General features: G+C 44.4%; 1 protein-coding gene across 1 annotated transcript in view; it reads right to left on the minus strand.

Moving 5' to 3' along the window:
- LOC135051192 (omega-hydroxyceramide transacylase-like) overlaps positions 1-26,271 on the minus strand; it is a 111,572-nt gene that overhangs the window by 28,854 nt on the left and 56,447 nt on the right. Inside the window, exon 2 of the mRNA XM_063957303.1 lies at positions 9,919-10,151. Coding sequence (XP_063813373.1) covers positions 9,919-10,151 — 233 coding nt within the window. The remainder of the gene's footprint in view (positions 1-9,918; positions 10,152-26,271) is intronic.

A 26,271-nucleotide genomic window follows, 5' to 3' on the forward strand; every position in this document is an offset into this window, starting at 1 on the left:
AGTTCACAGATTTATCGGCCGTACACACTGGCCGACGGTCCCGCAATGTATTGGCCGTTCAAGAGAACGGCCGATATATCGACCAGTGTGTACGGGCCTTAAGCTTCTCTAACTGACGACCATAGCTTCTGGAAGTGATACAATGAGATTTGTTTTATTCCTCAATAGTGTTCCATCTGTGACAGAATGTGTGTATTTACGACACCACACTGTAGATTGTACTTCTACACTGGAGAACAGCATAGATAGAACAACTCTGTAACTTTATAAACAGAACAGATACAAAAGGGGAACAAGGGGAACAAGAATACTAACTGAACAGTTTGGATGCTTCATCAAGAACTATTTAAACTAACAAAGGGGGGCAGTGAACCAAACAGGAATAAAGAAATCTGCTCCCCCAACACAGAGGTATTGTTTCTGCAGGCAAAGGGAATAGGAAGCATATCCACAGCAACAGAAGATAATTCAGATCAAAACCAAATAAAAATAGGCAGAGAGAAGAACATAGCTAGGAACAGAAAAAGCGCAAACAAAACTCTAAAAGCTATGTGTGCAAATGCTAGGAGCTTAGGAAATAAAATCCCAGAACTAACTGCAATAATGACAAGGGATGATCTAGACATTGTGGCAATTACGGAGTCATGGTACAATGAAAATCATGACTGGGACATAGCTATACCGGGATATACTTTATTTAGGAAGGACAGAATTGGAAAAATCGGAGGAGGGGTAGCAATGTATGTAAAAAATGCCATAAATACTACATTAATACAAAGTATTGAAGAAAAAACTGAGGCCCTTTGGGTGACCATAGAAACAGGGGAAAAGTTGATTATTCGTATTGGCGTGATATACAGGCCACCAGGTCAGGAAGAGGAACTTGACAAGAACCTATTGCAACGACATAACTAAAATGGCATTAAAAGGAGAGGTAATAATCATGGGAGACTTTAATCTTCCTGATGTAAACTGGGAGGTGTCTGTTGCTAGTTCCACTAGAAGTAGGAACATTTTAAATTCCCTTCAGGGAGCATCCCTCCACCAATTGGTGAGGGAGCACACTCGGAAAGACGCAATATTAGACTTAATACTTACAAATGGAGACAGATTATCGGACGTAAAAGTGGGTGAAAACCTGGGATCCAGTGATCATCAAGCAGTATGGTTCAGCATTAAGACAGAGAATGACTCGTCCCATACAAAAACAAAGGTGTTGGATTTTAGGAAGGCTGATTTTGTAGGGATGGGAAAATGTGTAAGCGATTCTTTGGCAGAGTGGAGGAACTTGGAAACAGTGCAGGAGAGGTGGGAAACATTAAAATGTGCAATATTGAAGACAACAGACCTTTGTATCAAAACTGTTAGGAAAAACACAAGGAAAAGGAAGCCAGTGTGGTTTGCAAAAGAAGTAGCAAATATTGTGAGAGCAAAAAAGATGGCGTTTAGGAAATATAAGCAGACACAAAATAATGAGGACAAAAAGATATATCTTGTTAGACAGAAGGAGACAAAGAAGGTAATCAGATGTGCAAAGGCACAAGCTGAGGAGAAAATGGCCCAGTCAGTGGGTAAAGGAGGCAAAACTTTTTTCAGGTATATAAGCGAAAGGAGAAAAACAAAAGGCGGAATATAAAACTAAAGACGGACACTGGGAGTCTTGTTGAAGGAGACAATTTAATAGCAGATCATCTTAATGATTATTTTTGCTCAGTATTTACTACTGAAAGAGAGGGGAAGGGGCCACAGTTAAGTTGCAGGGATATTCAGGAAAATGAAACAAGTACATTTACAGAGGAGAAGGTCCTAACAGAACTCTCAAAGCTGAAAGTGGACAAATCTATAGGGCCAGATGGGATACATCCAAGGATACTAAAAGAACTTAAAGAGGTGCTGGTAGCACCATTGACAGAATTATTCAACCAGTCATTAGCTACAGGAGTAATTCCTGGGGACTGGAAAAGAGCAAACGTAGTCCCACTGCACAAAAGTGGAAGCAAGGAAGAGGCAAACAACTACAGACCAGTGAGTCTTACATCAGTAGTAGGGAAATTGATGGAAACACTCTTAAAAGAAAGAGTTGTAGATTATCTCAAATCCGGCAATTTACTGGATCCCAAACAGCATGGATTCACTGGGGGGAGATCATGTCAAACAAATCTTATTGACTTTTTTGATTGTGTGACTAAAGTGATGGATAAAGGTGGAGCCATGGATATAGCTTATCTAGACTTTAGTAAGGCTTTTGACACAGTTCCACATCGCAGACTGCTAAATAAACTTGAAAGTTTGGGATTGGATATTAGGATTATTGAATGGATAAGATCTTGGTTGAAGGATAAAAAACAGAGAGTTGTGGTAAATGGAGTGCATTCACAGGAGGGAAATGTTACCAGTGGAGTACCCCAGGGATCTGTACTTGGACCAGTGCTTTTTAATATCTTTATTGGTGACATTGCAAATGGCATTAAAGGGAAAGTATGCCTTTTTGTAGATGACACAAAGGTATGCAACAGGGTAGACACACCAGGTGGGGTAAAACAAATGATTGAGGATCTAGGTAGACTAGAGGAATGGTCAAGAGTCTGGCAATTACAGTTTAATGCCAAAAAATGCAAAATCATGCACTTGGGTCTCAAAAATCCTAAAGCTAAATACAGTATTAATGGCACTATACTGGAAACTACTGAGGAGGAAAGGGATCTAGGAGTCACTATTTCAGATGACTTAAAGGCAGGTAAGCAATGTAACAAGGCAATGAGGAAGGCTAGTCAGATGCTTGGCTGCATTGGGAGAGGAATCAGCAGCAGAAAGAAAGAAGTAATAATGCCACTGTATAGGTCATTGGTACGGCCTCATCTAGAATACTGTATTCAGTTCTGGAGGCCATATCTTCAAAAGGATATTAATACATTAGAAACTGTACAAAGGAGGGCAACTAAAATGGTGCATGGCCTACATCACAAAACATACCCAGAAAGACTAAGAAATCTCAATATGTATAGTTTGGAGCAGAGAAGGGAAAGGGGGGACATGATAGAAACTTTCAAATATATCAAGGGTTTTAACAAAGTCCAGGAGGGAAACATTCTCCAAATGAAGAGAAGCAATAGGACACGAGGACATGCACTGAGACTGGAGGGGGGGAGGTTCAGGGGAAATTTGCGGAAAAATTATTTCACAGAAAGGGTAGTGGACAAGTGGAATAGCCTCCCATCAGAGGTGGTAGAGGCTAAGACAGTAGAGCAGTTTAAACATGCATGGGATAGACATAAGGATATCCTTACAAAGAAATAAGGATCAAATAAGGTTAGAGATAAAAATAATATAAAAAAAAAAAAAAAAAAGGGCAGACTAGATGGGCCAAGTGGTTCTTATCTGCTGACAAATTCTATGTTTCTATGTTTCTAACTGGAAGTAATAAGTTTTATCATATTTCCGCCAGACAGTCAAACACAAATAGTGCTATAAACATCACACTGTGGGCCCAGTTTTGAGTTGGACCTAGAGTGGCTGTTTTTGTGTAAAGCCATGGAAGTCATCAGAGGCAGAACTCTGGGAGGCAACGGAGTCATCTGCCGCCGGGCTCCTGCTCTGAAGGGGGGCACCTCTCCTCCCATTCTGTGACACCACTGAATTAAGTTAATTGATAGCTGCTGCTATCTTTTCAGTGTCCGACTTCCTCACTGGTCCCTGCACCTTACAAATGACACTTTTTATTACACTGTAGATACACATTTTACAAGTGTCACACCCAGGATTATAAACCACAACCTATTACACTGGAAGCAGACACCTTACTGATGAAGCTATTTGCTTCTGTATAGGAAATATGAGAATTTTAACTATATGAAGATACTTCTCTGACAATTACGCATAACTTCATATAGTTAGGATCATCATGCTTCCTGTACGGGTGCAAATAATTCAGTAAAGTGTCTGCTGTCAGTGTAACAGGTCATGGGTTCTAATCCTGGGTATGACTGGTAAGAAATGTGTGATTTAAAATAAAAGACAATTAAATGTATAAATACAGTATATACATTTTTTTCAGAACACACACACACACACACACACACACACACACACACACACACACACACACACACACACACACACATATATACGCACACATACATACATATAATTATCTTAATATAGGAAATAGGGGGCACCAATATTTATCTTGCCTCCGGGCAACTGTGATGAACTTACGCCACTGGTAGTCATCTTTAATACCTTACACTAATGAGTTTCCATAGGGCTAATGCTAGGATCTGTATGGCTTCAAAAGGGAAAATGCACTGCCTACAGTTTTTCCATCCACAGTCACAACTGTCATCATTTGTATGGGCAGATGCACCTTTCCCTTTCTAGATGCAAGAGATCTGCCAGAAACAGGCTTCTCTTTGCTGTACTGTATGTTGACTTAGAATAGCACGGAAATACTACCGGGACACTATCATGAGACCAATCTCTTGCATGTGACCGCAGTGTTGCCGCCCAGAAATGCTCATTTCACCCAAAGAGAGGTCAGGCCAAGATCCTCCCAACTCAGTAACACCTGGAGATGCACAAAAATGTCTAAATTTGCTTTTGCATGCTAAAACATTTTGTTATTTGTGGGCGTGAAAGAAGCTGTGTCTGACTCACAATCAGCTCCTAGTCAAAGGTGTATATTTACTAGGTGCAGGTTTATAGAAGTGGAGATGTTGCCCATGGCAACAAATCAGATTCTAGATATTATATTCTAGAAGGTGCTAGATAAGTAGAATCTGATTGGTTACTATGGGCAACATCTCCACTTCTATAAACCAGCACTTTAGTAAATATGCTCCTGTGTTTTCCCACTCCTGTCAAACTGTCCCCCTTCCTGTCAGTCTGTTTGTCTCTACTATCAGTATACTCTAGGGGCCTTACTCAGGTTTGTTAGCAAACCAAAAAAGCAAGCAGTTGGGCAAAACCATGTGCACTGCAGGTGGGGCAGATGTAATATGTGCAGAGATTTAGTTTAGGGTGGGGTGTTTTTAAACTGAAATCTATATTGCAGTGTAAAAATTAAGCAGCCAGTATTTCCCATACACAGAAATAATATAACCCACCCAAATCTAAATCTCTCTGCACATGTTACAGTACATTTGCTCCACCTGCATGGTTTTGCCCAGTTGCTTGCTTTTTTGGTTTGCTAACAATCCTGAATAATCCCCTGACTTTGATTCTGACTCCCAGTTATGCCAGGTAGTGCATAGATCTGGGGTCCATGTACTAAAAAAAACATTTATCGTAAGAAAAAGCAGATCCTGCTATGCCTATTATCAGAGAGAAGCAAGAGGCGCCTACAGTAATTGTTGCTAAAACTCTCCTGTCTCCTGACCCAAGTCCCACCCTGTGCACCAGAAAGATTTTCTTTTTAAATAACCTTTATTAACTGGCAATAGTGACAGAGCTCACTTCCTGCTTCTTTTAGTAAGGTTTCCAAGTTGACCATGCCCTGTCACAGTACCAAGGCTCCACAAAGCTGTCAGCGAATATGAGGAGAGGCAGATATTGGAACTTAACGGTGACAAATCCAGCGCTGGGGAAGACACCCAACCAGGGTGGTCATTCTGAGTTGATCGCTCACTAGCTGCTTTTAGCAGCATTGCAAACGCTAGGCTGCCGCCCTCTGGGAGTGTATCTTAGCTTAGCAGAATAGCGAACGAAAGATTAGCAGAACTGCTACTAAATAATCCCTTGCAGTTTCTGAGTAGCTCCAGACCTACTCCTAGATTGCGATCACCTCGGTCCGTTTAGTTCCTGGTTTGACGTCACAAACGCCCTGCGTTCGGCCAGCCACTCCCCCGTTTCTCCAGACACTCCTGCGTTTTTCCCAGGCACGCCTGCGTTTTTTAGCACACTCCCTGAAAACGGGCAGTTTCTGCCAAGAAACACCCACTTCCCGTCAATCACACTACGATCACTCGAGCGATGAAAAAACGTCGCTCGAACTTGTGTAAATCTACTAAGTTTTGTGTGAAAGTACTTAGCGCATGCGCGCTGCGTACCATGCGCATGCGCATTTTCCACCTAATCGCTGCGGTGCTAAAAATGTCAACGAGCAAACAACTGGGAAAGACCACCCAGGGCGGCAACAGAAATCTTGGGTCCTGTACACTGATAACTCTGCGCCCCCTCCCCACACACACACACACACACACACACACACACACACACACACTTGACCTTAGACCCACATATCCCTCCCTGCATGTGCCAATAAATGTATTGACAAATATTTGTCACTGTAATACCATTATTGTGTGAATACAGAGAGACGTACAATTTGGGGGTCAATGAGCGCTTACACACATTACGCCAGGTACAGCCGCTTACCCACATTATGCCAGGTACAGCCCCTTACATACAATACACCAGGTACAGCTGCTTATACACATTATGCTAGGCACAGCTGCTTACACACATTACACCAGGCAAAGCCCCTTACATACATTACGCCAGGTACAGCCGCTTACCCACATTACGCCAGGTACAGCCCCTTACATACATTACGCCAGGTACAGCTGCTTATACACACTATGCTAGGCGCAGCCGCTTACCCACATTACGCCAGGCACAGCCCCTTACACACATTATGCCAGGTACAGCCGCTTACACACATTACGCCAGGTACAGCCGCTTACACATATTATGCCAGGTACAGCCCTTTACACATATTACGCCAGGTACAGCCATTCACACACATTACGCCAAACACTGCCCCTTACACACATTACACCAAGTACAGCCCCTTACACACATTACACCAGGTATAGCCGCTTACACACAGTACGCCAGTTACAGCACTTACACACATTATGCCAGGTACAGCACTTACACACATTACGCCAGGTAAAGCGCTTATACACATTACACCAGGTACCGCCCCTTATACACATTACACCTGGTACAGCCGCTTACCCACATTACGTCAGGCACAGCCTCTTACATACATTACGCCAGGTACAGCCCCTTACACACATTATGACAGGTACAGCAGCTTACACACATTACGCTAGGTACAGCCGCTTACACACATTACGCCAGGTACAGCCCTTTACACATATTACGCTAGGTACAGCCATTCACACACATTACGCCAGACACTGCCCCTTACACACATTACACCAGGTACAGCCCCTTACACACATTACACCAGGTATAGCCGCTTACACACAGTGTGCCAGTTACAGCACTTACACACATTATGCCAGGTAAGGCACTTACACACATTACGACAGGTAAAGTGCTTACACACATTACACCAGGTACCGCCCCTTATACACATTACACCTGGTACAACCGCTTACACACATTATGCCAGATACAGCCATTTACACACATTATGCCAGGTACAGCCCCTTACACACATTATGCCAGGTAAAGCGCTTACACACATTACACCAGGTACTGCCCCTTATACACATTACACCTGGTACAGCCGCTTACACACATTATGCCAGATACAGCCATTTACACACATTATGCCAGGTACAGCCCCTTACACACATTATGCCAGGTAAAGCGCTTACACACATTACACCAGGTACTGCCCCTTATACACATTACACCTGGTACAGCCGCTTACACACATTATGCCAGATACAGCCATTTACACACATTATGCCAGGGCAGGTGCGTGTGGATGTGCTGCTGCTCCTCCATCTGTGTACTCCACCCCCCACTCCCGGCAGTCACCTTACCTCCCATACCCCCCCCCCCCCTTTCCCAACCCCCCTACACACTGATTGTGGAGCTCTGTACTGTAGCTTCAAACTGTAATGGCAGCAGCACATCCCATTCACCCCTCCCCCAATCCCCCACACACTGATTGTGGAGCTCCATTGACAAGGCTCCCCAGCAGGCACCTCACCTCCCATGTGCCCCTTCCCCATCCCCCGACACATATTGATTGTAGACAGATAAAGACACAGTTAAAGGCACCACTCAATGTCTACAATCTGTCGCCACAGCAGAGATAGGGTAGGCGGGGAAGAGAAGAGGGGAGGACACAGCGCTGTGCGCAGCGAGAAGTCAATGCACACGGGATCAATCCCCCGGAGTTCCGGACAGCTGAACTGGGGCTGGGGGGCTGCTGTAGTAGTACAAATACCTACTACACACCAGGCGGCCAGCGTGATGCTGTGATCTTTAAAAAACCTTATGGAATACACATATAGAGGAGTAGTAGTAGTAGTATTAGTAGTAGTAGTAGTAGTAGTAAGGGGTGGCATTCTGTATGCCGGCGGTCGGGCTCCCGGCGCTCAGTATACCGGCGCCGGGAGCCCGACCGCCGGCATACCGACACTTATTTTCCCTCGTGGGGGTCCACGACCCCCATAGAGGGAGAATAAAATAGTGTGGCGCGCGTAGCGCGCCACCGTGCCCGTAGCGTGGCGAGCGCAGCGAGCCCGCAAGGGGCTCCTTTGCGCTCGCCACACTGTCGGTCAGCCGGCGGTCGGGCTCCCGGCGCCGGTATGCTGGGCGCCGGGAGCCCGACCGCCGGCCAGCCGTAGTGAACCCGTAGTAAGTAGTAGTAGTAGTAGTAGTAGTAGTAGTAAGTAGACTAGTAGTAGTAGTAGTAGTGGTAGTATGTTGTTTTTAGAAAGATTGTCAGTTCACTACAAAGTACTGTATGGGTATATATTGTAATTTAGATTTAAGTTTTAATTAAACAGTATTTGATCTATAGTTTTAAAAACAGAAGATAACTGTAAATCAGAAAGCATTTTACCTGCAGTCGGTCCAGCTGCACTGACCACGTGGTGGACACAGCAAGATATGTTGTCTCTATGGTAAATGTATTTTCACACTTATTGTACTACGTACCTGAAACACATACTGGGCCTGATGCAGAGTTGGACAGTAAATTTTATGTACAAATATATCCTTATACATCATTACTGAAGTCTGTTCGTCGCACCAGGTCTTGTGAGACTCTGCCTCCATCGGTCATCTTTTTTTGCAAAAAATGCATCTTTGTTGTAACATGATACAACTAGGATGCACCAAGACACTGTGCTAATTAATTTGATATATGAAACTTTTATACCTGTGTGCGACTGAGTCTATAAATCTGTATGCGAAGTGTACAATGTAGCAGCTGCAGCTTTTTTCCCAGTGCAAGTTCTGTTATGCTCCATATACAGACTTAGGGGGACATTTACTAAGCAGTGATAAGAGCGGAGAAGTGAGCCAGTGGAGAAGTGGCCATGGCAACCAATCAGCACTGTAGTAACATCTATAATTTGCATACTATAAAATTATACAGAGCTGCTGATTGGTTGATGATGCAACTTCTCCACTGGCTCACTTCTCCGCTCTTATCACTGCTTAGTAAATGTCCCCCTTAGTTATATAATATACAGTATGACTATGCAGTATTACATAGTCGAGTCATATTATTATGACCACCAGCTAATAGCCAGAGAAACCGCCATGTGCAGCACGGACTGCAGCTAGACGGGCTGAAGTGTTGTTTTAGACACACGTCTGGTAGCCGCCAGGTTAATTTTGACAGTGAGCTGCTCCACTGTAATGTGATGAATTATCATCTTCCACTTTATCACTTCTCCGGGCTTAATACATCTGCCCCATGTGCATTGTGGAAGGAAGGGGGGGGGGAGTGGTGGAGACCTGTGTAAGGCACTGAATTGCTCTGGCATGGCTCTTCCATCATTTCCTTTTACAATTATTTCTTGTGCTGCAAAATGCATAATAGCAGATTTGGTACTTTGTGGGACTTATTTCCATACACAAATGTACAAATAACATACAAGTTATTACAATTTAACAGAAACGTAAAAATGCAAAATAATCTACTGTATTCCTGTAAATGTTTCTTTAAATCAGGGAAGTAATTAAGATATAATATATTTTTACCTGTATGACCTCATCCTTAGACTTGAAATCAGACACCAATATAGTTTTCCCATCTGACAGTCGTGTAAGAGCTACATGGAGTCTTCCTGTTGCGAGCTGAGCTGCATTGTCAGGTAAAAAGTCTTTCATTGCCTTTCGTAAAATTGTGAGTAAATTAAAGCTTGGTAGAAATGGCCCAAGTATGCTTTTCCTTGCTTCACTTGCTGCGTCACATATTATGTTTCTCAGCTCATCTGAAAAATGAATACATTTGGTATATAAAAAAGTACTTAATTGTAATTCATTATTTTTAATTTACTGGATCCCATAAAAATCAACATAAACATAATCATGTAATAAAGGTCTGGATACTAATACGCTTGGATAATGTATAAAAACATCTGTTCTTGGCAAGTTCAACAAAATGCAATAGAAAAACTGTCTATTTGTAATCAGTTGGTCATCATGTGGACAGATGTATGTACATCTCCTTGTGAAATACAATTTAAAAATGATACAAATCTGTCATATTACAATCCACCAGCAGTTACAGCTTGCATAACATAGCAACCATGGCAGGAGGTTACAATACTTCATGGATGGAGTAACTAGCTATTATGGTAATACCTGCAGGGAGGTGATAAGATGTAAGAAACACTTATGTACCCCTTTCACACATACATGGAAATCCTGGGTTTTTGCACATGAACGCACATCAACCCAGGATTTCTGTATGTGTGACTAAAGTCCCGTGCACACGGGGAGATGAGTGCTGAGCGATGTAGCACACACCGCTCAGCACACATCTCTACCCCCACTCAGCACACAGCGCAATGTGGGGGGTGCTCACTTCACACATCAGTGAAGTGAGTGATCTACCAGATTTGGCATGCATGCATGCATGCCAAATCTAGAGTCAGCGATAGCGATGCACAGGGCCGCACATTGCTATCGCTATGGGCATGCACACGGAGAGATCAGTGCTTAATTTCTAAGCAATCTAGTCAGATTGCTTAGAAATTAAGCACAGATCTCTCTGTGTGTCACGGGCACACGATCCTGGAAGTAGATGAATAAACCTGAGCACACACAGTAGATAAGAAGAACCCAGAAACAAGCTCAAGGTCAGGGCTGGTAGCAAACAAAATGATCAGACCACAGTTCATTTCCAGCACAGATGAAAGACAAAGGATGTCCATGAGATAAGCCAAGGTCTGGAGAAGAGTTACAGACCACCCCCTGTAATCACTATTACTTTTGGAATCTGAAGAGACAGGAAACAGTGCTGGAGGAGATTCAAATGTTTCTCCATAGCAACCATATACAACAAAGTGGGCAAAAAAAAAACCTGCTCGTGAAGGATGGAGAATTTCAGGGTAGATGACTGACCAGATCTCATTGCAGATGCGATGAATGATAAATGGGCCCATATCGTTAAATCAAACAAAACTTACTGCTGTAGAGCATGGAATACTCAAATGAGAACAGTAGTGCTCGCATACTGCGGGCATAGCACTTGCTATGTACAGTGGGGGTCATTCCGAGTTGTTCGCTCGTTATTTTTTTCTCGCAACGGAGCGATTAGTCGCTAATGCGCATGCGCAATGTCCGCAGTGCGACTGCTCCAAGTAAATTTGCTATGCAGTTAGGTATTTTACTCACGGCATTACGAGGTTTTTTCTTCGTTCTGGTGATCGGAGTGTGATTGACAGGAAGTGGGTGTTTCTGGGCGGAAACTGGCCGTTTTATGGGTGTGTGTGAAAAAACGCTACCGTTTCTGGGAAAAACGCGGGAGTGGCTGGAGAAACGGAGGAGTGTCTGGGCGAACGCTGGGTGTGTTTGTGACGTCAAACCAGGAACGACACTGACTGAACTGATCGCAGATGCCGAGTAAGTCTGGAGCTACTCAGAAACTGCTAAGAAGTGTCTATTCGCAATTCTGCTAATCTTTCGTTCGCAATTTTGAGAAGCTAAGATTCACTCCCAGTAGGCGGCGGCTTAGCGTGTGCAAAGCTGCTAAAAGCAGCTTGCGAGCGAACAACTCGGAATGACCCCCAGTGTGATAATTCACTTTTGATATACTGTATTAAAAAGCACTCCACAATACTTGTAAAATCAACCTATATGTTTGTGTGGCTGAGAAAAGATTTATTACTACAATGCTCCGGCTGCTCAGATGGTAGCTGTGACATTGGGCCTAATTCAAAGTTGATCGCAGCAGCAAGTTTGTTAGCAGTTGGGCAAAACCATGTGCACTGGAGGGGGGGGGGGCAGACATATAACGTGCAGAGAAAGTTAGATTTGGTTGGGGTGTGTTCAAACTGTAATCTAAATTGCAGTGTACAAATAAAGCAGCCTGTATTTACCCTGCACAGAAACAATATAACCCACCCAAATCTAACTCTCTCTGCAAGTGTTATATCTGCCCCCCCTGCAGTGCACAACATGGTTTTGCCCAACTGCTGACAAATTTTCTGCTGCGATCAACTCTGAATTACCCCCATTGAGTAGGCTGCAGTAAAAGTGTCTGATGTTCCTACTAAAGACTAAGCCACATGATATCACTTATATAATAAACATTGGAACAGTATCTGTACATAATAAGTGTTTATGTGTGGACAAAGATAAGACCTATTACTGAGAGAAGACTCATTACTACAACGCATGGGCTGCTCATATGATACTGTAGCCATGACATTGAATAGGATGCGGAAAAAGTGCATGCTGTTCCCATTTAAAGACTAATCATTTGCCATGTGATATCATTTATACAATTTACACTGGAACAGTGTCCATAAATTATAAGTGTTTGTGTGGACTGAGATAAGACTCATTACTATAATGCACAAACTGCTCAAGTGATAGTTGGGTTACATAGGCTGTGGCACCAGTGAAAGCTGTTCCTACTGAAGACTAACCACTTGCAGTATGATATCACTCCAGTACTGTAGCTATAAAAGATAAGTGGTGACAATATATGAAACATCCTATTCATCTCTTTGTCTATTGAGAAACACTGTGTCACGATCCGGGTATCTGGACGCCATTACTTACCCTTCAGATGCCTCCTAAGGCTGGCTCAGCATTCCAGGACCGGATCCCGCTGTTTCTGAGTTTCCACATGCAGAATGTCAGAGTGGTGATTTCATCAGCCGCGGCCTCCGCTGTGCCCGCGTGGTTAAATGTGCGCTTGTCAGTCTGGCGTCTCCTGTCTCCTGTGGCCGGCGTCGCCATTACTGTTTCAATTCTCACATGGATTACAAACCAAACTTCCCTCCAAGTGTCTGCATGGGCGCAGCCATCTTGGTTTTTGTCATCTGATCATTTCCACCAATCTGCTGTCTGTATTGTTGATTTGCATAATTGCCTAGCCAACCCCTTCCTTGCTGCAGGTATAAGTAAGCTGTGCCTGAACAAGGAAGGCGTCAGTGCTTTGGTTGTCTAACCTAGTTCCAGTTTGTCTCTCTCCTGTGGTTGTCTTCCAGGTTCCAGCTCCTGTCTCCAGACTTCTGCTATAGAGACCCGCACCAGCATTCCATCTGCGGTGTAGCCTGACTCTCCGATCCATTCTGGACTCACCTGTTTCCAGCTACAGCAATCACCTGCTTCCAGCCGAGCTTCCAGCAGTGTACAACTTCTCTTAAAGGGCCGGTGTCCTTTCTGCAGTTTACCACTCTCCACCGGTATTATTATTTCATCGCTCTCAAGTCAATCACCTGCTTCCAGCCCAGCTTCCAGCAGTGTACAGCTTCCCTTAAAGGGCCGGTGTCCTTTCTGCAGTTTACCACTCTCCACCGGTATTATTATTTCATCGCTCTCAAGTTCGTTTATTATTTAACTGGTTCCAGCCAGTATCCACTCCGTACCAACAACAGTCTGGTTCCAGCCAGTATCCACAGCAGCCGTTTTACCTTCAGCAGCCCAGCCTTTCCTGGAACACCAGCTGGTACGATCCTGGGTTCTCTCCATTGCTACAGTCAGGCCTGGTAAGGACTTTCCAACTAGAAGATTATTAGAACTGTCTCACACTACCAGTGCCTGTGGCCCTTGCCACCCTGTAGTACCCAGGAACTGTATTATTGCCCTGCTGACTTTTATGTTTTCTTATTTTCTGCTGTGTTACGGAGTTTGTCATAATAAACATCATTGACTTTTATCCTGGTTGTCGTGGTCACGCCTTCGGGCAGTTATTCTACATGTTACTTACATGTCTAGGGGTCTGATACAACCTCCCAGGTTCCGTTACATCTCAGCCCCTACAACTGAGGTTGCCTCCCGTCAACTCAGGCCCTCAGTTGTGACAGTAAGCACTGACCTAATGAATCCAGCCGGAGACCAGGATCAAGCGGCCAGGCCGATGCAAGAACTGGCAGCCCGACTTGAACATCAGGAGGCTGCACAGGGCCACATCATCCGCTGTCTCCAGGATCTCTCCACACGGCTGGATGGGATTCAAACGACCCTCCGTGGACCTGGCACGTCCGGTGCGTCCACTACAGTGACACCAGCTGTAACCCCACCCACCTTACCCATTTCCAGTCCACATCTTCATCTTCCAACGCCAGCAAAATTTGATGGATCTCCAAGGTTCTGCAGGGGATTTCTCAATCAATGTGAAATCCACTTTGAGCTTCTACCTGGCAATTTCTTCAGTGACCGTACCAAAATTGCCTATATCATCTCCCTTCTCAGTGGCTCAGCCCTTGACTGGGCATCACCTTTATGGGAGAAGTCTGATCCCCTGCTATCCTCCTATACTGACTTTGTAGCTACATTCAGGCGCATCTTCGACGAGCCAGGCCGGATAACATCTGCTTCATCTGAGATTCTTCGTTTACGCCAGGGAACACGTACCGTGGGACAGTATCTTATACAGTTTAAAATCCTGGCATCCGAACTGGCATGGAACGACGAGGCCCTGTATGCTGCATTCTGGCATGGCTTATCAGAACGCATCAAGGATGAGTTAGCTACCAGAGACTTGCCCTCTAAGTTGGATGAGCTAATTTCTCTTTGCACGAAGGTTGATCTACGTTTTAGAGAGAGAGCAACCGAGCGAGGAAGATCATCTACTCCTAAATCTTCTGCTCCTCCTTCTCGTCAACCATCTCCATCCAAGGATGAGCCTATGCAAATTAGTCGTTCCCGTCTATCTCCTGCTGAGCGCCGAAAACGTCTCTCTGAGTCTCTCTGTCTCTACTGTGCAGCTCCGTCGCACACTATCAATGCCTGTCCCAAACGTCCGGGACTCCAGATCCTAGTTCGCCAAGGAGAGGGCCGGCTAGGAGTGATGATCTCCTCTCCATCTCCTCATGACTGTAACCTCCCAGTGTCGCTCCAAATTGCTCAACGTTACAGGAACGTCATTGCCCTCCTTGATTCCGGAGCAGCTGGGAATTTCATAACCGAAGCTTATGTTAAACGGTGGTCCCTACCCACCGAGAGACTGTCCTCGTCCATCTCTTTGACTGCCGTGGATGGCAGCAAGATTTTTGACGCAGTCATTTCCTTAAGGACTCTTCCAGTTCGTCTGAGAGTGGGAGTTCTTCATTCTGAGTATATTTCTTTTTTAGTGATTCCAAGAGCCACACATCCAGTGGTTTTAGGCCTTCCATGGCTCCGTCTCCACAACCCATCAATTGACTGGACGACTACGCAAATACTGGCATGGGGTCCCTCCTGTGCTGGGACTTGTTTAGCCAAAGTTCTTCCTGTTTGTTCTTCCTTCCCCAGGTCAACTGATGTTCCGCCTCCTCCATATCAAGACTTCACGGATGTGTTCAGTAAAGCCTCTGCTGATATCCTTCCTCCTCATAGAGAATGGGACTGCCCAATCGACCTCATTCCAGGGAAGGTTCCACCGCGAGGCCGAACTTATCCGTTGTCTCTGCCCGAGACACACTCCATGGAAGAGTACATCAAAGAGAACCTGGCGAAGGGTTTCATCCGACCATCTTCTTCTCCAGCCGGCGCAGGCTTCTTCTTCGTTAAGAAGAAAGACGGTGGTCTGCGTCCGTGCATCGACTACAGGGGTCTGAACGACATTACCGTCAAGAACCGATACCCTTTACCCCTGATTACTGAGCTCTTTGATAGAGTTAGTGGTGCAACCATTTTCACAAAGCTGGACTTGAGGGGTGCCTACAATCTCATCCGAATCCGTGAGGGTGACGAGTGGAAGACCGCCTTTAACACCCGTGACGGACATTATGAGTACCTCGTCATGCCCTTCGGATTGAGCAACGCTCCAGCAGTCTTCCAGCACTTCGTGAATGAGATCTTCAGGGACATCCTGTACCGCCATGTCGTGGTTTATCTAGACGACATCCTCATCTTTGCTAATAATCTCGAAGATCATCGTTTCTGGGTAAAAGAGGTTCTTTCCCGTCTCCGTGTCAATCACCTCTATTGTAAATTGGAGAAGTGTGTGTTTGAAGTTAAAACCATTCCGTTTCTAGGTTACATTGTGTCCGGTTCCGGACTAGAGATGGATCCTGAGAAACTCCAAGCAATCCAGAATTGGCCTATACCCTTAAGCCTCAAAGGGGTCCAGAGGTTCTTAGGGTTCGCCAATTATTATAGAAAATTTATACGAGACTTTTCCACCATTGTGGCGCCTATCACTGCATTAACCAAGAAAGGTGCTAATCCGTCCAAGTGGTCCGAGGAAGCTACACAGGCCTTTCACCTTCTGAAGCAACGGTTCATCTCTGCACCAGTTCTGAAACAGCCTGACACCGACTCTCCTTTTATCTTAGAGGTAGATGCCTCCTCCGTTGGAGTAGGAGCAGTGTTATCCCAGAAGGCCAAAGATGGACATCTACATCCTTGCAGTTTCTTCTCCCGGAAGTTCTCCCCAGCTGAGCGCAACTATGCCATTGGCGATCAGGAGTTGCTAGCCATCAAGCTCGCTCTGGAGGAGTGGAGATACCTGTTGGAGGGAGCTTCCCACTCAATCACCATACTTACCGACCACAAAAATCTTTTATATCTCAAAGGCGCACAATGTCTCAACCCTCGTCAGGCCAGATGGGCACTTTTCTTTTCCAGATTTGACTTTAAACTCCAGTTCTGTCCGGGTTCTCAGAATCGTAAGGCCGATGCCCTTTCCCGCTCATGGGAGCAAGAAAATGAGTCCGAGTCTGCAGACAAGCATCCTATTATTAATCCGTTGGCATTCTCCACGGTAGGGATGGACTCTACGCCTCCACCAGGGAAAAGTTTTGTTAAGCCAGTTCTAAGGAAGAAGCTCATGCATTGGGCCCATGCTTCCCGTTTTGCTGGACATACAGGCATTCAGAAAACCCTTGAATTTATTTCTAGGTCCTACTGGTGGCCAACTCTGAAAAAGGACGTTATGGAATTTATTGCCTCCTGCCCAAAGTGTGCCCAACACAAAGTCTCCCGCCAGTCGCCTGCGGGGCAACTGGTTCCATTATCTGTTCCCCGTCGACCATGGACCCATTTGTCGATGGACTTTGTTTCCGATCTACCTATCTGCAACAAGTTTAATACCATCTGGGTGGTAGTTGACCGGTTCACCAAGATGGCACATTTCATCCCTCTCACCGGTCTTCCGTCAGCTTCCAAGTTGGCTCAAGTGTTTATACAAGAGATCTTCCGACTTCACGGTCTTCCTGAAGAGATCATCTCGGATCGTGGAGTACAATTTGTAGCCAAATTTTGGCGAAGTTTGTGTCAAGCCCTCCAAGTCAAGTTAAAGTTTTCCACGGCTTACCATCCTCAGACCAATGGTCAAACCGAGAGGGTGAATCAGGACTTGGAGGCCTTCCTCCGTATATATGTGTCTTCCTCTCAAGATGACTGGGTTCAACTCCTTCCTTGGGCCGAGTTCAGCCACAACAATCAATACCATTCCTCATCTTCTTCTACACCATTCTTCATTAATTATGGATTCCACCCTAAAGTCCCAGAATTCCAACCGCTTCCCGCAACTTCTGTTCCAGCAGTGGATGTCACCTTGCGTCAGTTTTCAAATAACTGGAAGAACGTCCGCGCAGCCCTGCTTAAAGCCTCATTCAGGTATAAAAAGTTTGCCGATAGGAAGCGTAGAGCGGTTCCTGCTCTCAAGGTGGGTGATCGTGTGTGGTTGTCCACGAAGAATTTGAGGTTGAGAGTTCCCAGCATGAAATTTGCACCTCGCTACATCGGACCCTTCAAGATTGAACAAGTCATCAATCCTGTTGCCTACAGGTTACAGTTACCATCCTTCTTGAAAATACCCAGGACATTTCATGTTTCTTTGTTGAAACCGCTGATCCTGAATCGGTTTCATTCCGCACTTCCTCCAGCTCCCAAAGTTCAGACTCAACGGGGAGTCGAGTACGAGGTGGCCAAGATTTTGGACTCACGTTTCCGCTACGGTCAGTTACAATACCTCATTGACTGGAAGGGCTATGGTCCTGAAGAACGCTCTTGGACCAATGCCTCAGACGTCCATGCTCCTGCCTTGGTCCGAAATTTCCACGCAAAGTTTCCTTTAAAGCCTAAGAAGTGTCCTGGGGCCACTCCTAAAGGGGGGGGTGCTGTCACGATCCGGGTATCTGGACGCCATTACTTACCCTTCAGATGCCTCCTAAGGCTGGCTCAGCATTCCAGGACCGGATCCCGCTGTTTCTGAGTTTCCACATGCAGAATGTCAGAGTGGTGATTTCATCAGCCGCGGCCTCCGCTGTGCCCGCGTGGTTAAATGTGCGCTTGTCAGTCTGGCGTCTCCTGTCTCCTGTGGCCGGCGTCGCCATTACTGTTTCAATTCTCACATGGATTACAAACCAAACTTCCCTCCAAGTGTCTGCATGGGCGCAGCCATCTTGGTTTTTGTCATCTGATCATTTCCACCAATCTGCTGTCTGTATTGTTGATTTGCATAATTGCCTAGCCAACCCCTTCCTTGCTGCAGGTATAAGTAAGCTGTGCCTGAACAAGGAAGGCGTCAGTGCTTTGGTTGTCTAACCTAGTTCCAGTTTGTCTCTCTCCTGTGGTTGTCTTCCAGGTTCCAGCTCCTGTCTCCAGACTTCTGCTATAGAGACCCGCACCAGCATTCCATCTGCGGTGTAGCCTGACTCTCCGATCCATTCTGGACTCACCTGTTTCCAGCTACAGCAATCACCTGCTTCCAGCCGAGCTTCCAGCAGTGTACAACTTCTCTTAAAGGGCCGGTGTCCTTTCTGCAGTTTACCACTCTCCACCGGTATTATTATTTCATCGCTCTCAAGTCAATCACCTGCTTCCAGCCCAGCTTCCAGCAGTGTACAGCTTCCCTTAAAGGGCCGGTGTCCTTTCTGCAGTTTACCACTCTCCACCGGTATTATTATTTCATCGCTCTCAAGTTCGTTTATTATTTAACTGGTTCCAGCCAGTATCCACTCCGTACCAACAACAGTCTGGTTCCAGCCAGTATCCACAGCAGCCGTTTTACCTTCAGCAGCCCAGCCTTTCCTGGAACACCAGCTGGTACGATCCTGGGTTCTCTCCATTGCTACAGTCAGGCCTGGTAAGGACTTTCCAACTAGAAGATTATTAGAACTGTCTCACACTACCAGTGCCTGTGGCCCTTGCCACCCTGTAGTACCCAGGAACTGTATTATTGCCCTGCTGACTTTTATGTTTTCTTATTTTCTGCTGTGTTACGGAGTTTGTCATAATAAACATCATTGACTTTTATCCTGGTTGTCGTGGTCACGCCTTCGGGCAGTTATTCTACATGTTACTTACATGTCTAGGGGTCTGATACAACCTCCCAGGTTCCGTTACATCTCAGCCCCTACAACTGAGGTTGCCTCCCGTCAACTCAGGCCCTCAGTTGTGACACACTGATTACTTAGACAGCAATAAGGGCAAAATAAAATATTAATCACTTGCCTGGCATGGTCGCATCAGATGCGACCACAAACACTGGGCTTTCCCTGACATGTTCGCATCTTGGACCTCGTTCAGGTTCGGTCTTTGCTGCAAAGAGCCGATGCTCGGTGCTTTGTGAATGCCCAGGAACCATTCTGCACATGCACAAATGGGCCCTGTGACATAGCATATAATCCAGAATCAGTGACTGACAGTCTGATACTGTTTAGCCTGCAGGGAGGCGGCAGCGATGGCCTTCATTTGTGAAAATGCCATGTTGCCGCCATTTAGGGGGAAGAAAGAGGTCGGAGATATCTGTTGTTGGAAGTAGATATTCTGGCCTCTGCGATGGGCGGCTTGCGCGTCCCCCTGGATGCCGTAAGCTGCCTTATGGTGTCTCAGTGATCCAGTGATGCAACCTAGGATGCAGGTCAGATCATTATTGCAGCAGGAGGTGTCTACTTGTAATAGACGACTCCTGCTGTATTAACCTTACAGCGCTATCACTACTGATCGGGCCGCTCAACGACACCCCCACCACCGTTTCTACAGAAATGATGGGATATTTAAAACAGGCAGCCTACACCTTCCCTGTATAAATGTAAAGTTGCAATGGTGTGATTAATAGTGGACTGGTATATCAGTCACAGATGTTTGATTTTTAGTTCCGCTTACACACAATGGGCCTAATTCAGAGTTGATCGCAGCAGCAAATTTGTTAGCAGTTGGGCAAAACCATGTGCACTGCAGGGGGGGGGGGGCAGATATAACATGTGCAGAGAGAGTTAGATTTGGGTGGGGTGTGTTCAAACTAAAATCTAAATTGCAGTGTAAATGTAAAGCAGACATTATTTAACCTGCACAGAAACAACATAACCCACCCAAATCTGTCTCTCTCTCTCACTCTCTCTCTCTGCAAATGTTTTATCTGCCCCCCCTGCAGTGCACATGGTTTTGCCCAAATGCTAACAAATTTGCTGCTGCGATCAACTCTGAATTACCCCCAATGCCCACTGTAGTAGTGCCGATTATACACATAATGTCCACAGTAGAAACACCTCTTATATATAATGCCCACAAGAGTAGTGCCCCTTATACATAATGCCCACAGTAGTAGTGCCCCTTATACATAATGCCCACAATAGTAGCGCCCCTTATACATAATGCCCACAGCAGTAGTGCCACTTATACACATAATGCCCACAGTAGTAGTGCTGATTATACACATAATGTCCACAGTAGTAGCACCCCTTATACATAATTCCCACAGTAGTAATGCCCCTTATACATAATGCCTACAGTAGTAGCGCACCTTATACGTAATGCCCACAGTAGTGCCACTTATACACCTAATGTCCACAGCAGTAGCACCACTTACACCCCTATAATGCCCATAGTAGTAGGTTCTCTTATACACATAATGCCTACAGTAGTTGTGCAACTTATACATATATTGCCCACAGTAGTAGTGCCATTTATAGACATAATGCCCACAGTAGTAGTGCCGCTTATACACATAATACATACACATGCACGCACGCACACACACACACACACACACACACACACACACAGACACACACACACACACACACACACACACACACAGTCTCTTTCACTTTCCCTCCACTTACCTTATGGCTGGCCCGATCTGTTGCATCTCATCCTCTCCCTCTGACACACAGCAGCCCTGGTCCCATGTAGCTCCACCCCCTCAGACCAAGGTAGCCCCACCCCCTTTTCAGACACTGATCACTGATGGGGTAGATGCTTAACTCAAGCTGCTGGCACCACTGTCTGTCATACAGTGTGACAGGTGCAGCAGCAGCTGGCAGCAACAGCGGACATCAGTAGGGTTGCAGAGCACCTCTCCAGTCAGGGACCTCCCTGCTTTGCATTCCTTTCCTGAGCATGTTGCGCCAGCTCTGCACAGACCATACACATGGGGGTTGTGTTATATAGTTGTATTAACCAAATACAGCAAGAGCTAAAGAATACATCAGATAATAAATATATGCAGACGTGTATTGCATTGTATTTCAAGACACTTTATAACATATCATCCCTCATTCAAATATACTGTAAGCATTTTCTACACTCATATATAATAGTACAATAGGAAATAACCTATATTATATTAATATTAATTCAATCCTGACCAACATAAGTTATTATACTGTATGTTTAAATAGTAATTATAGTAAAGAGTGTTTTTTTATTACTCAATTCTTTCACTCTTTGCTTTTTGTTTTAAATATATTTTGATTGTACTACATGTACATTTGAAGTTATTTAATTAAAGTCATGTTTTATTTTGTTTCATTACCTGTTGAAATGAAAATATGTGCACTCCACTATAACCTACTTTCTCTGTTTTTTTATTATTATTTCATTGTATTATTAGGTGGTATGGCACCCACATAAGAGATATTATTATTGGGGCTATCTCTCCTGCATGGACACATAGGGGTATATTTACTAAGGTCCCAATTTTGACCGAGATGCCGTTTTTTCTTCAAAGTGTCATCTCGGTAATTTACTAAGCAAAAATCACGGCAGTGATGAGGGCATTCGTAATATTTTGGAAGTCCTAGGAAAAAATCACGAATCAATACACCATCGGTCAAATACGCCTGCAATTTGGTAGAAATTGGTCATTTACTAAAAAGTGCAAAACACAAACACTGCCGACAATAGCCAAACACTGCCGTGCTAAAATACAAATCGTGAAAAAGTGCTAAAAAAAAACAGACCTGCATTTTTATCCCGTGTTTGTATAGGCATGCACGGATCCATGAGATCCGTGCATGTTTTTCAGTGGGAAGGGGTGGGAAATGTTATAATTTTTCAAAAAAAAAATGCGTGGGGTCCCCCCTCCTAAACCAAACCAGCCTCGGGCTCTTTGAGCCGGCCCTGGTTGCAAAAATATGGGAAAAAAATTGACAGGGGTTCCCCTATATTTAATTTATGTGTGTGTTATGTCTTTATTGGGGTATTTTTTTAGTAGTAGTACTACAGGTACCAGCGGGCCCGGTTTTCCGCCGCATGCTGGTACTTGTGGTTCTCCAAGTACCAGCATGCGGGGGAGGCTTGCTGGGACTTGTAGTACTGCTACTAAAAACAATATTCATAACTTACAACAAAGGCTATCAGCCTCCCATCCGCAGCCCATTGGATGGGGGGGACAGCCTCGGGCTTCACCCCTGGCCCTTGGGTGGCTGGAGGGGGGGACCCCTTGATTGAAGGGGTTCCCACTCCTCCAGGGTACCCCGGCCAGGGGTGACTAGTTGGGTATTTAATGCCACGGCCGCAGGGCACTGTATAAAAGTGACCCCCGGCTGTGGCATTATCTGTCCAGCTAGTGGAGCCCGGTGCTGGTTTCAAAAATACGGGGGACCCCTACGCTTTTTGTCCCCCGTATTTTTGGAACCAGGACCAGGCGCAGAGCCCGGTGCTGGTTGCTTAAATATGGGGGAACCCCTGTCAATTTTTTCCCCATATTTTTGCAACCAGGGCCGGCTCAAAGAGCCCGAGGCTGGTTTGGTTTAGGAGGGGGGACCCCACGCAATTTTTTTTTTAAAGTTTAAACATTTTTTATTTTTTTTAACAAGGTGCACAATGAAGACCTGCACGGATCTCTCAGATCCGGCCGAGATTCATTGTATTAAAGTCGGCAGTGTTTTACAAGTCACTCACGTAAAACACTGCCTAAAAAAACGAATGACATCAACATCGGAAAACCCGAAAATGCAGAATACGGCAGCTTAGTAAATTAGTCGTAACCAATTCAAAAAGTTGCATATTTACACTTTCTAAAACAAAAGGTAATGCTGCGCTTGTGATGAGCAGCTCTTATATAACAGTTATGCGACAAAGGGAAAAAAAGAGCGCTAGGGATATGTGTGGGGAAAAAAAAAAAAAAAAAAAAAAAAAATTAAAAATTAAAAGATAAAATATTATATATAAGTTGAAAATAAATTAAAAACTAGTGGCACCTGTAAAAAGAAAATTGATTAGTATCAATAATGTTTACACTCTTTTGAGTGAGAATTTGGGTAGCAGTTGTAACACGGATCGGATAAGTAGTGTGTGGAATCTTACCCCTATCTTTCCCTAACCGGAGTGGTGACTGGGCGGCTGTTGAGTAGAAGCCGCTTCTGTTGTTCCCGCCGATGACAGGGCTCCGGCGTTCTATGCCTCCGCTGCGTCCAGCGGGTTGTGGAACGCACGTGTGCAGTCTCTTCCTCCAGCTACGGGTGATGGCGTATCCGTGACGCGGCCAAGCTCGGCCGTGATTGGCGCTAACCCAATAGAAAGTTCTCCAATGGCTCCAACGCGTTTCATGCGACAGCAGCGCACTTCTTCAAGGAGTGTGATAAAAACAATGATTTTAATTTGATTTTTATTACTAAAAATACCGGAACTTCCGCCCGGAAGTGGTCATGGCATTTAGCGGGAACCACATGTTTTTTAGAATTAATTTAAAAATTACTAAAAAAATTCTAATAGGTGCCACAAGTATTAATGTTCATAAAAATCAGTGTTTCTAGAATTTTAATGTAAAAAAAGGGGATTTTTTTGAAGAAGAAAAATTTAATTGTGAATATGTTTTCCACTACATCAGAAGAAAAGGGTTAAGCTCAATATCTACATTTAGCCCTCTTGGTGTTAAAGTTTTTAGCTCAAATATCCATTTTGTCTCTACTTTTTTTAGTTCTTCTGAGAAATCTCCTCCTCTCCAATTTCTTTCTACTTTTTTGATAACAGAAAACTTCATGCCAGCTGGATTTTTGTTGTGGACCTCAGAAAAGTGTTTTGACACATTGTGGGTTATTAATCCTCTTTTTATATTATAGATGTGTTCCGCAAATCTTACTTTGGCTGCCCTTTTGGTTTGTCCGACGTACTGTAGTTTGCACGGACACTCTAGAAGGTAGATAACCCCTTCTGTTCCACAACTAAGAAATTGGTTGATAAAGTAATTTTTTCCTGTAGCTGTAGACGTAAAGTTTGTTTGTTTTTTTGTGGTTTTTTCACCGATGGTGCACGCCTTGCAATTTAGACACTTATGGAATCCTTTCGCCGTGGGGTTTATTCCATTTGTTTCTGTCAGATGAAGATGACTTTTCACAATCGTTTGTTTCAATGATTGTGCCCGTCGGTATATGATTTTCGGTTTCTTTGGTAGGATTTTCTTAAGAGTTTCGTCCAATTGCAAAATGTGCCAATGTTTTTGAATCATATTTTCTATTGGTATTGTGTTACTGGTAAATTGGGTGATGAATGGTAATTCAATCTTGTTGTCTTGTTTTACCCTATATTGGATGAGTTCTTTTCTATCCATGTCAGTGAGTCTACGGATGTGATTTTGTATTTCAAGTTCTGAATAACCTTTTTCTATGAAGTTGTTTTTAAGTCTTTCACTTTGGAGTCTGAAAGTGTCTACATCTGTGCAGTTTCTGCGGATTCTTTGCATTTGTCCACCCGGTATGTTTCGGATCCAGTTTCTATGGTGATTACTGCTTGTTGGAATTGTGTTATTGCCATTTACTTCTTTAAAATGAGTACGGGTTTTGAGGAGTTGATTTTCTATATAAATTTCTAAGTCTAGAAAGGTTACTTGCTGTTTGCTCGTTGAGGTTGTGAATTCGAGATTTAATTGATTATTATTGATGTAGTTGATGAATCTCTGTAGATCTTCTTCTGGTCCATCCCAGACAAAAATTACGTCATCTATGTATCTGTGCCAACATACTAGACCCTCTGTGAATGGATTTTTTGTCCAGATTTTGTCATCTTCCCATTTTGAAACGAATAGATTCGCATAACTAGGGGCCAGCGGCGTCCCCATGGCGGTCCCGCACTTTTGGAGGTAAAACTTTTCATCATACCAGAAGTAGTTATGAGTTAATATGAAGTCTATGTTTGCCATAATGAAATTTACTTGTCGAGTGGGTAATTCAGTTTGGGTAGAAAGGTAATGTCGAGTATGTTCGCAACCCATTTCATGTGAAATACAGGTGTACAGAGACTTAACGTCTGCTGTGCACAATGTGTATGTTGATTTCCAGTTTAGGTTTTCCAAAATTTGCAGTATGTGAATTGTGTCCTTTAGGTAACTTTTCTGCTGCTTGACCAGGTTCTGAAGAAAAAAATCTGTATATTTTGATAGGTTTGAGGTAATTGAATTTATTCCAGAAATAATCGGTCGTCCTGGTGGATGTGTTAAATGTTTGTGAATTTTAGGCAGAATGTAGAAGGTGGGAATCTTTGGGTTTTGTTGTTTTAGAAAGTCCAGCTCTTTTTTGGTGATTATTCCCATTTGGAATCCTTCCTCAAGATGTTCGTGCAGCTCTTTTGTGAACCTCTGGGTGGGATCTTGCTCTAGGACGATGTAAGTTTCTACATCCCCCAATAGTCGTTCCGCTTCTTCTTCGTATTGTTCTTTTTGCATGATCACAATGCCTCCGCCTTTATCGGCGGGCTTAATGACTATTGTTCCATCTTTTTTCA

The sequence above is a fragment of the Pseudophryne corroboree genome, chromosome 2 (genome assembly GCF_028390025.1).
Source record: "Pseudophryne corroboree isolate aPseCor3 chromosome 2, aPseCor3.hap2, whole genome shotgun sequence".
Lineage (NCBI taxonomy): Eukaryota > Metazoa > Chordata > Amphibia > Anura > Myobatrachidae > Pseudophryne > Pseudophryne corroboree.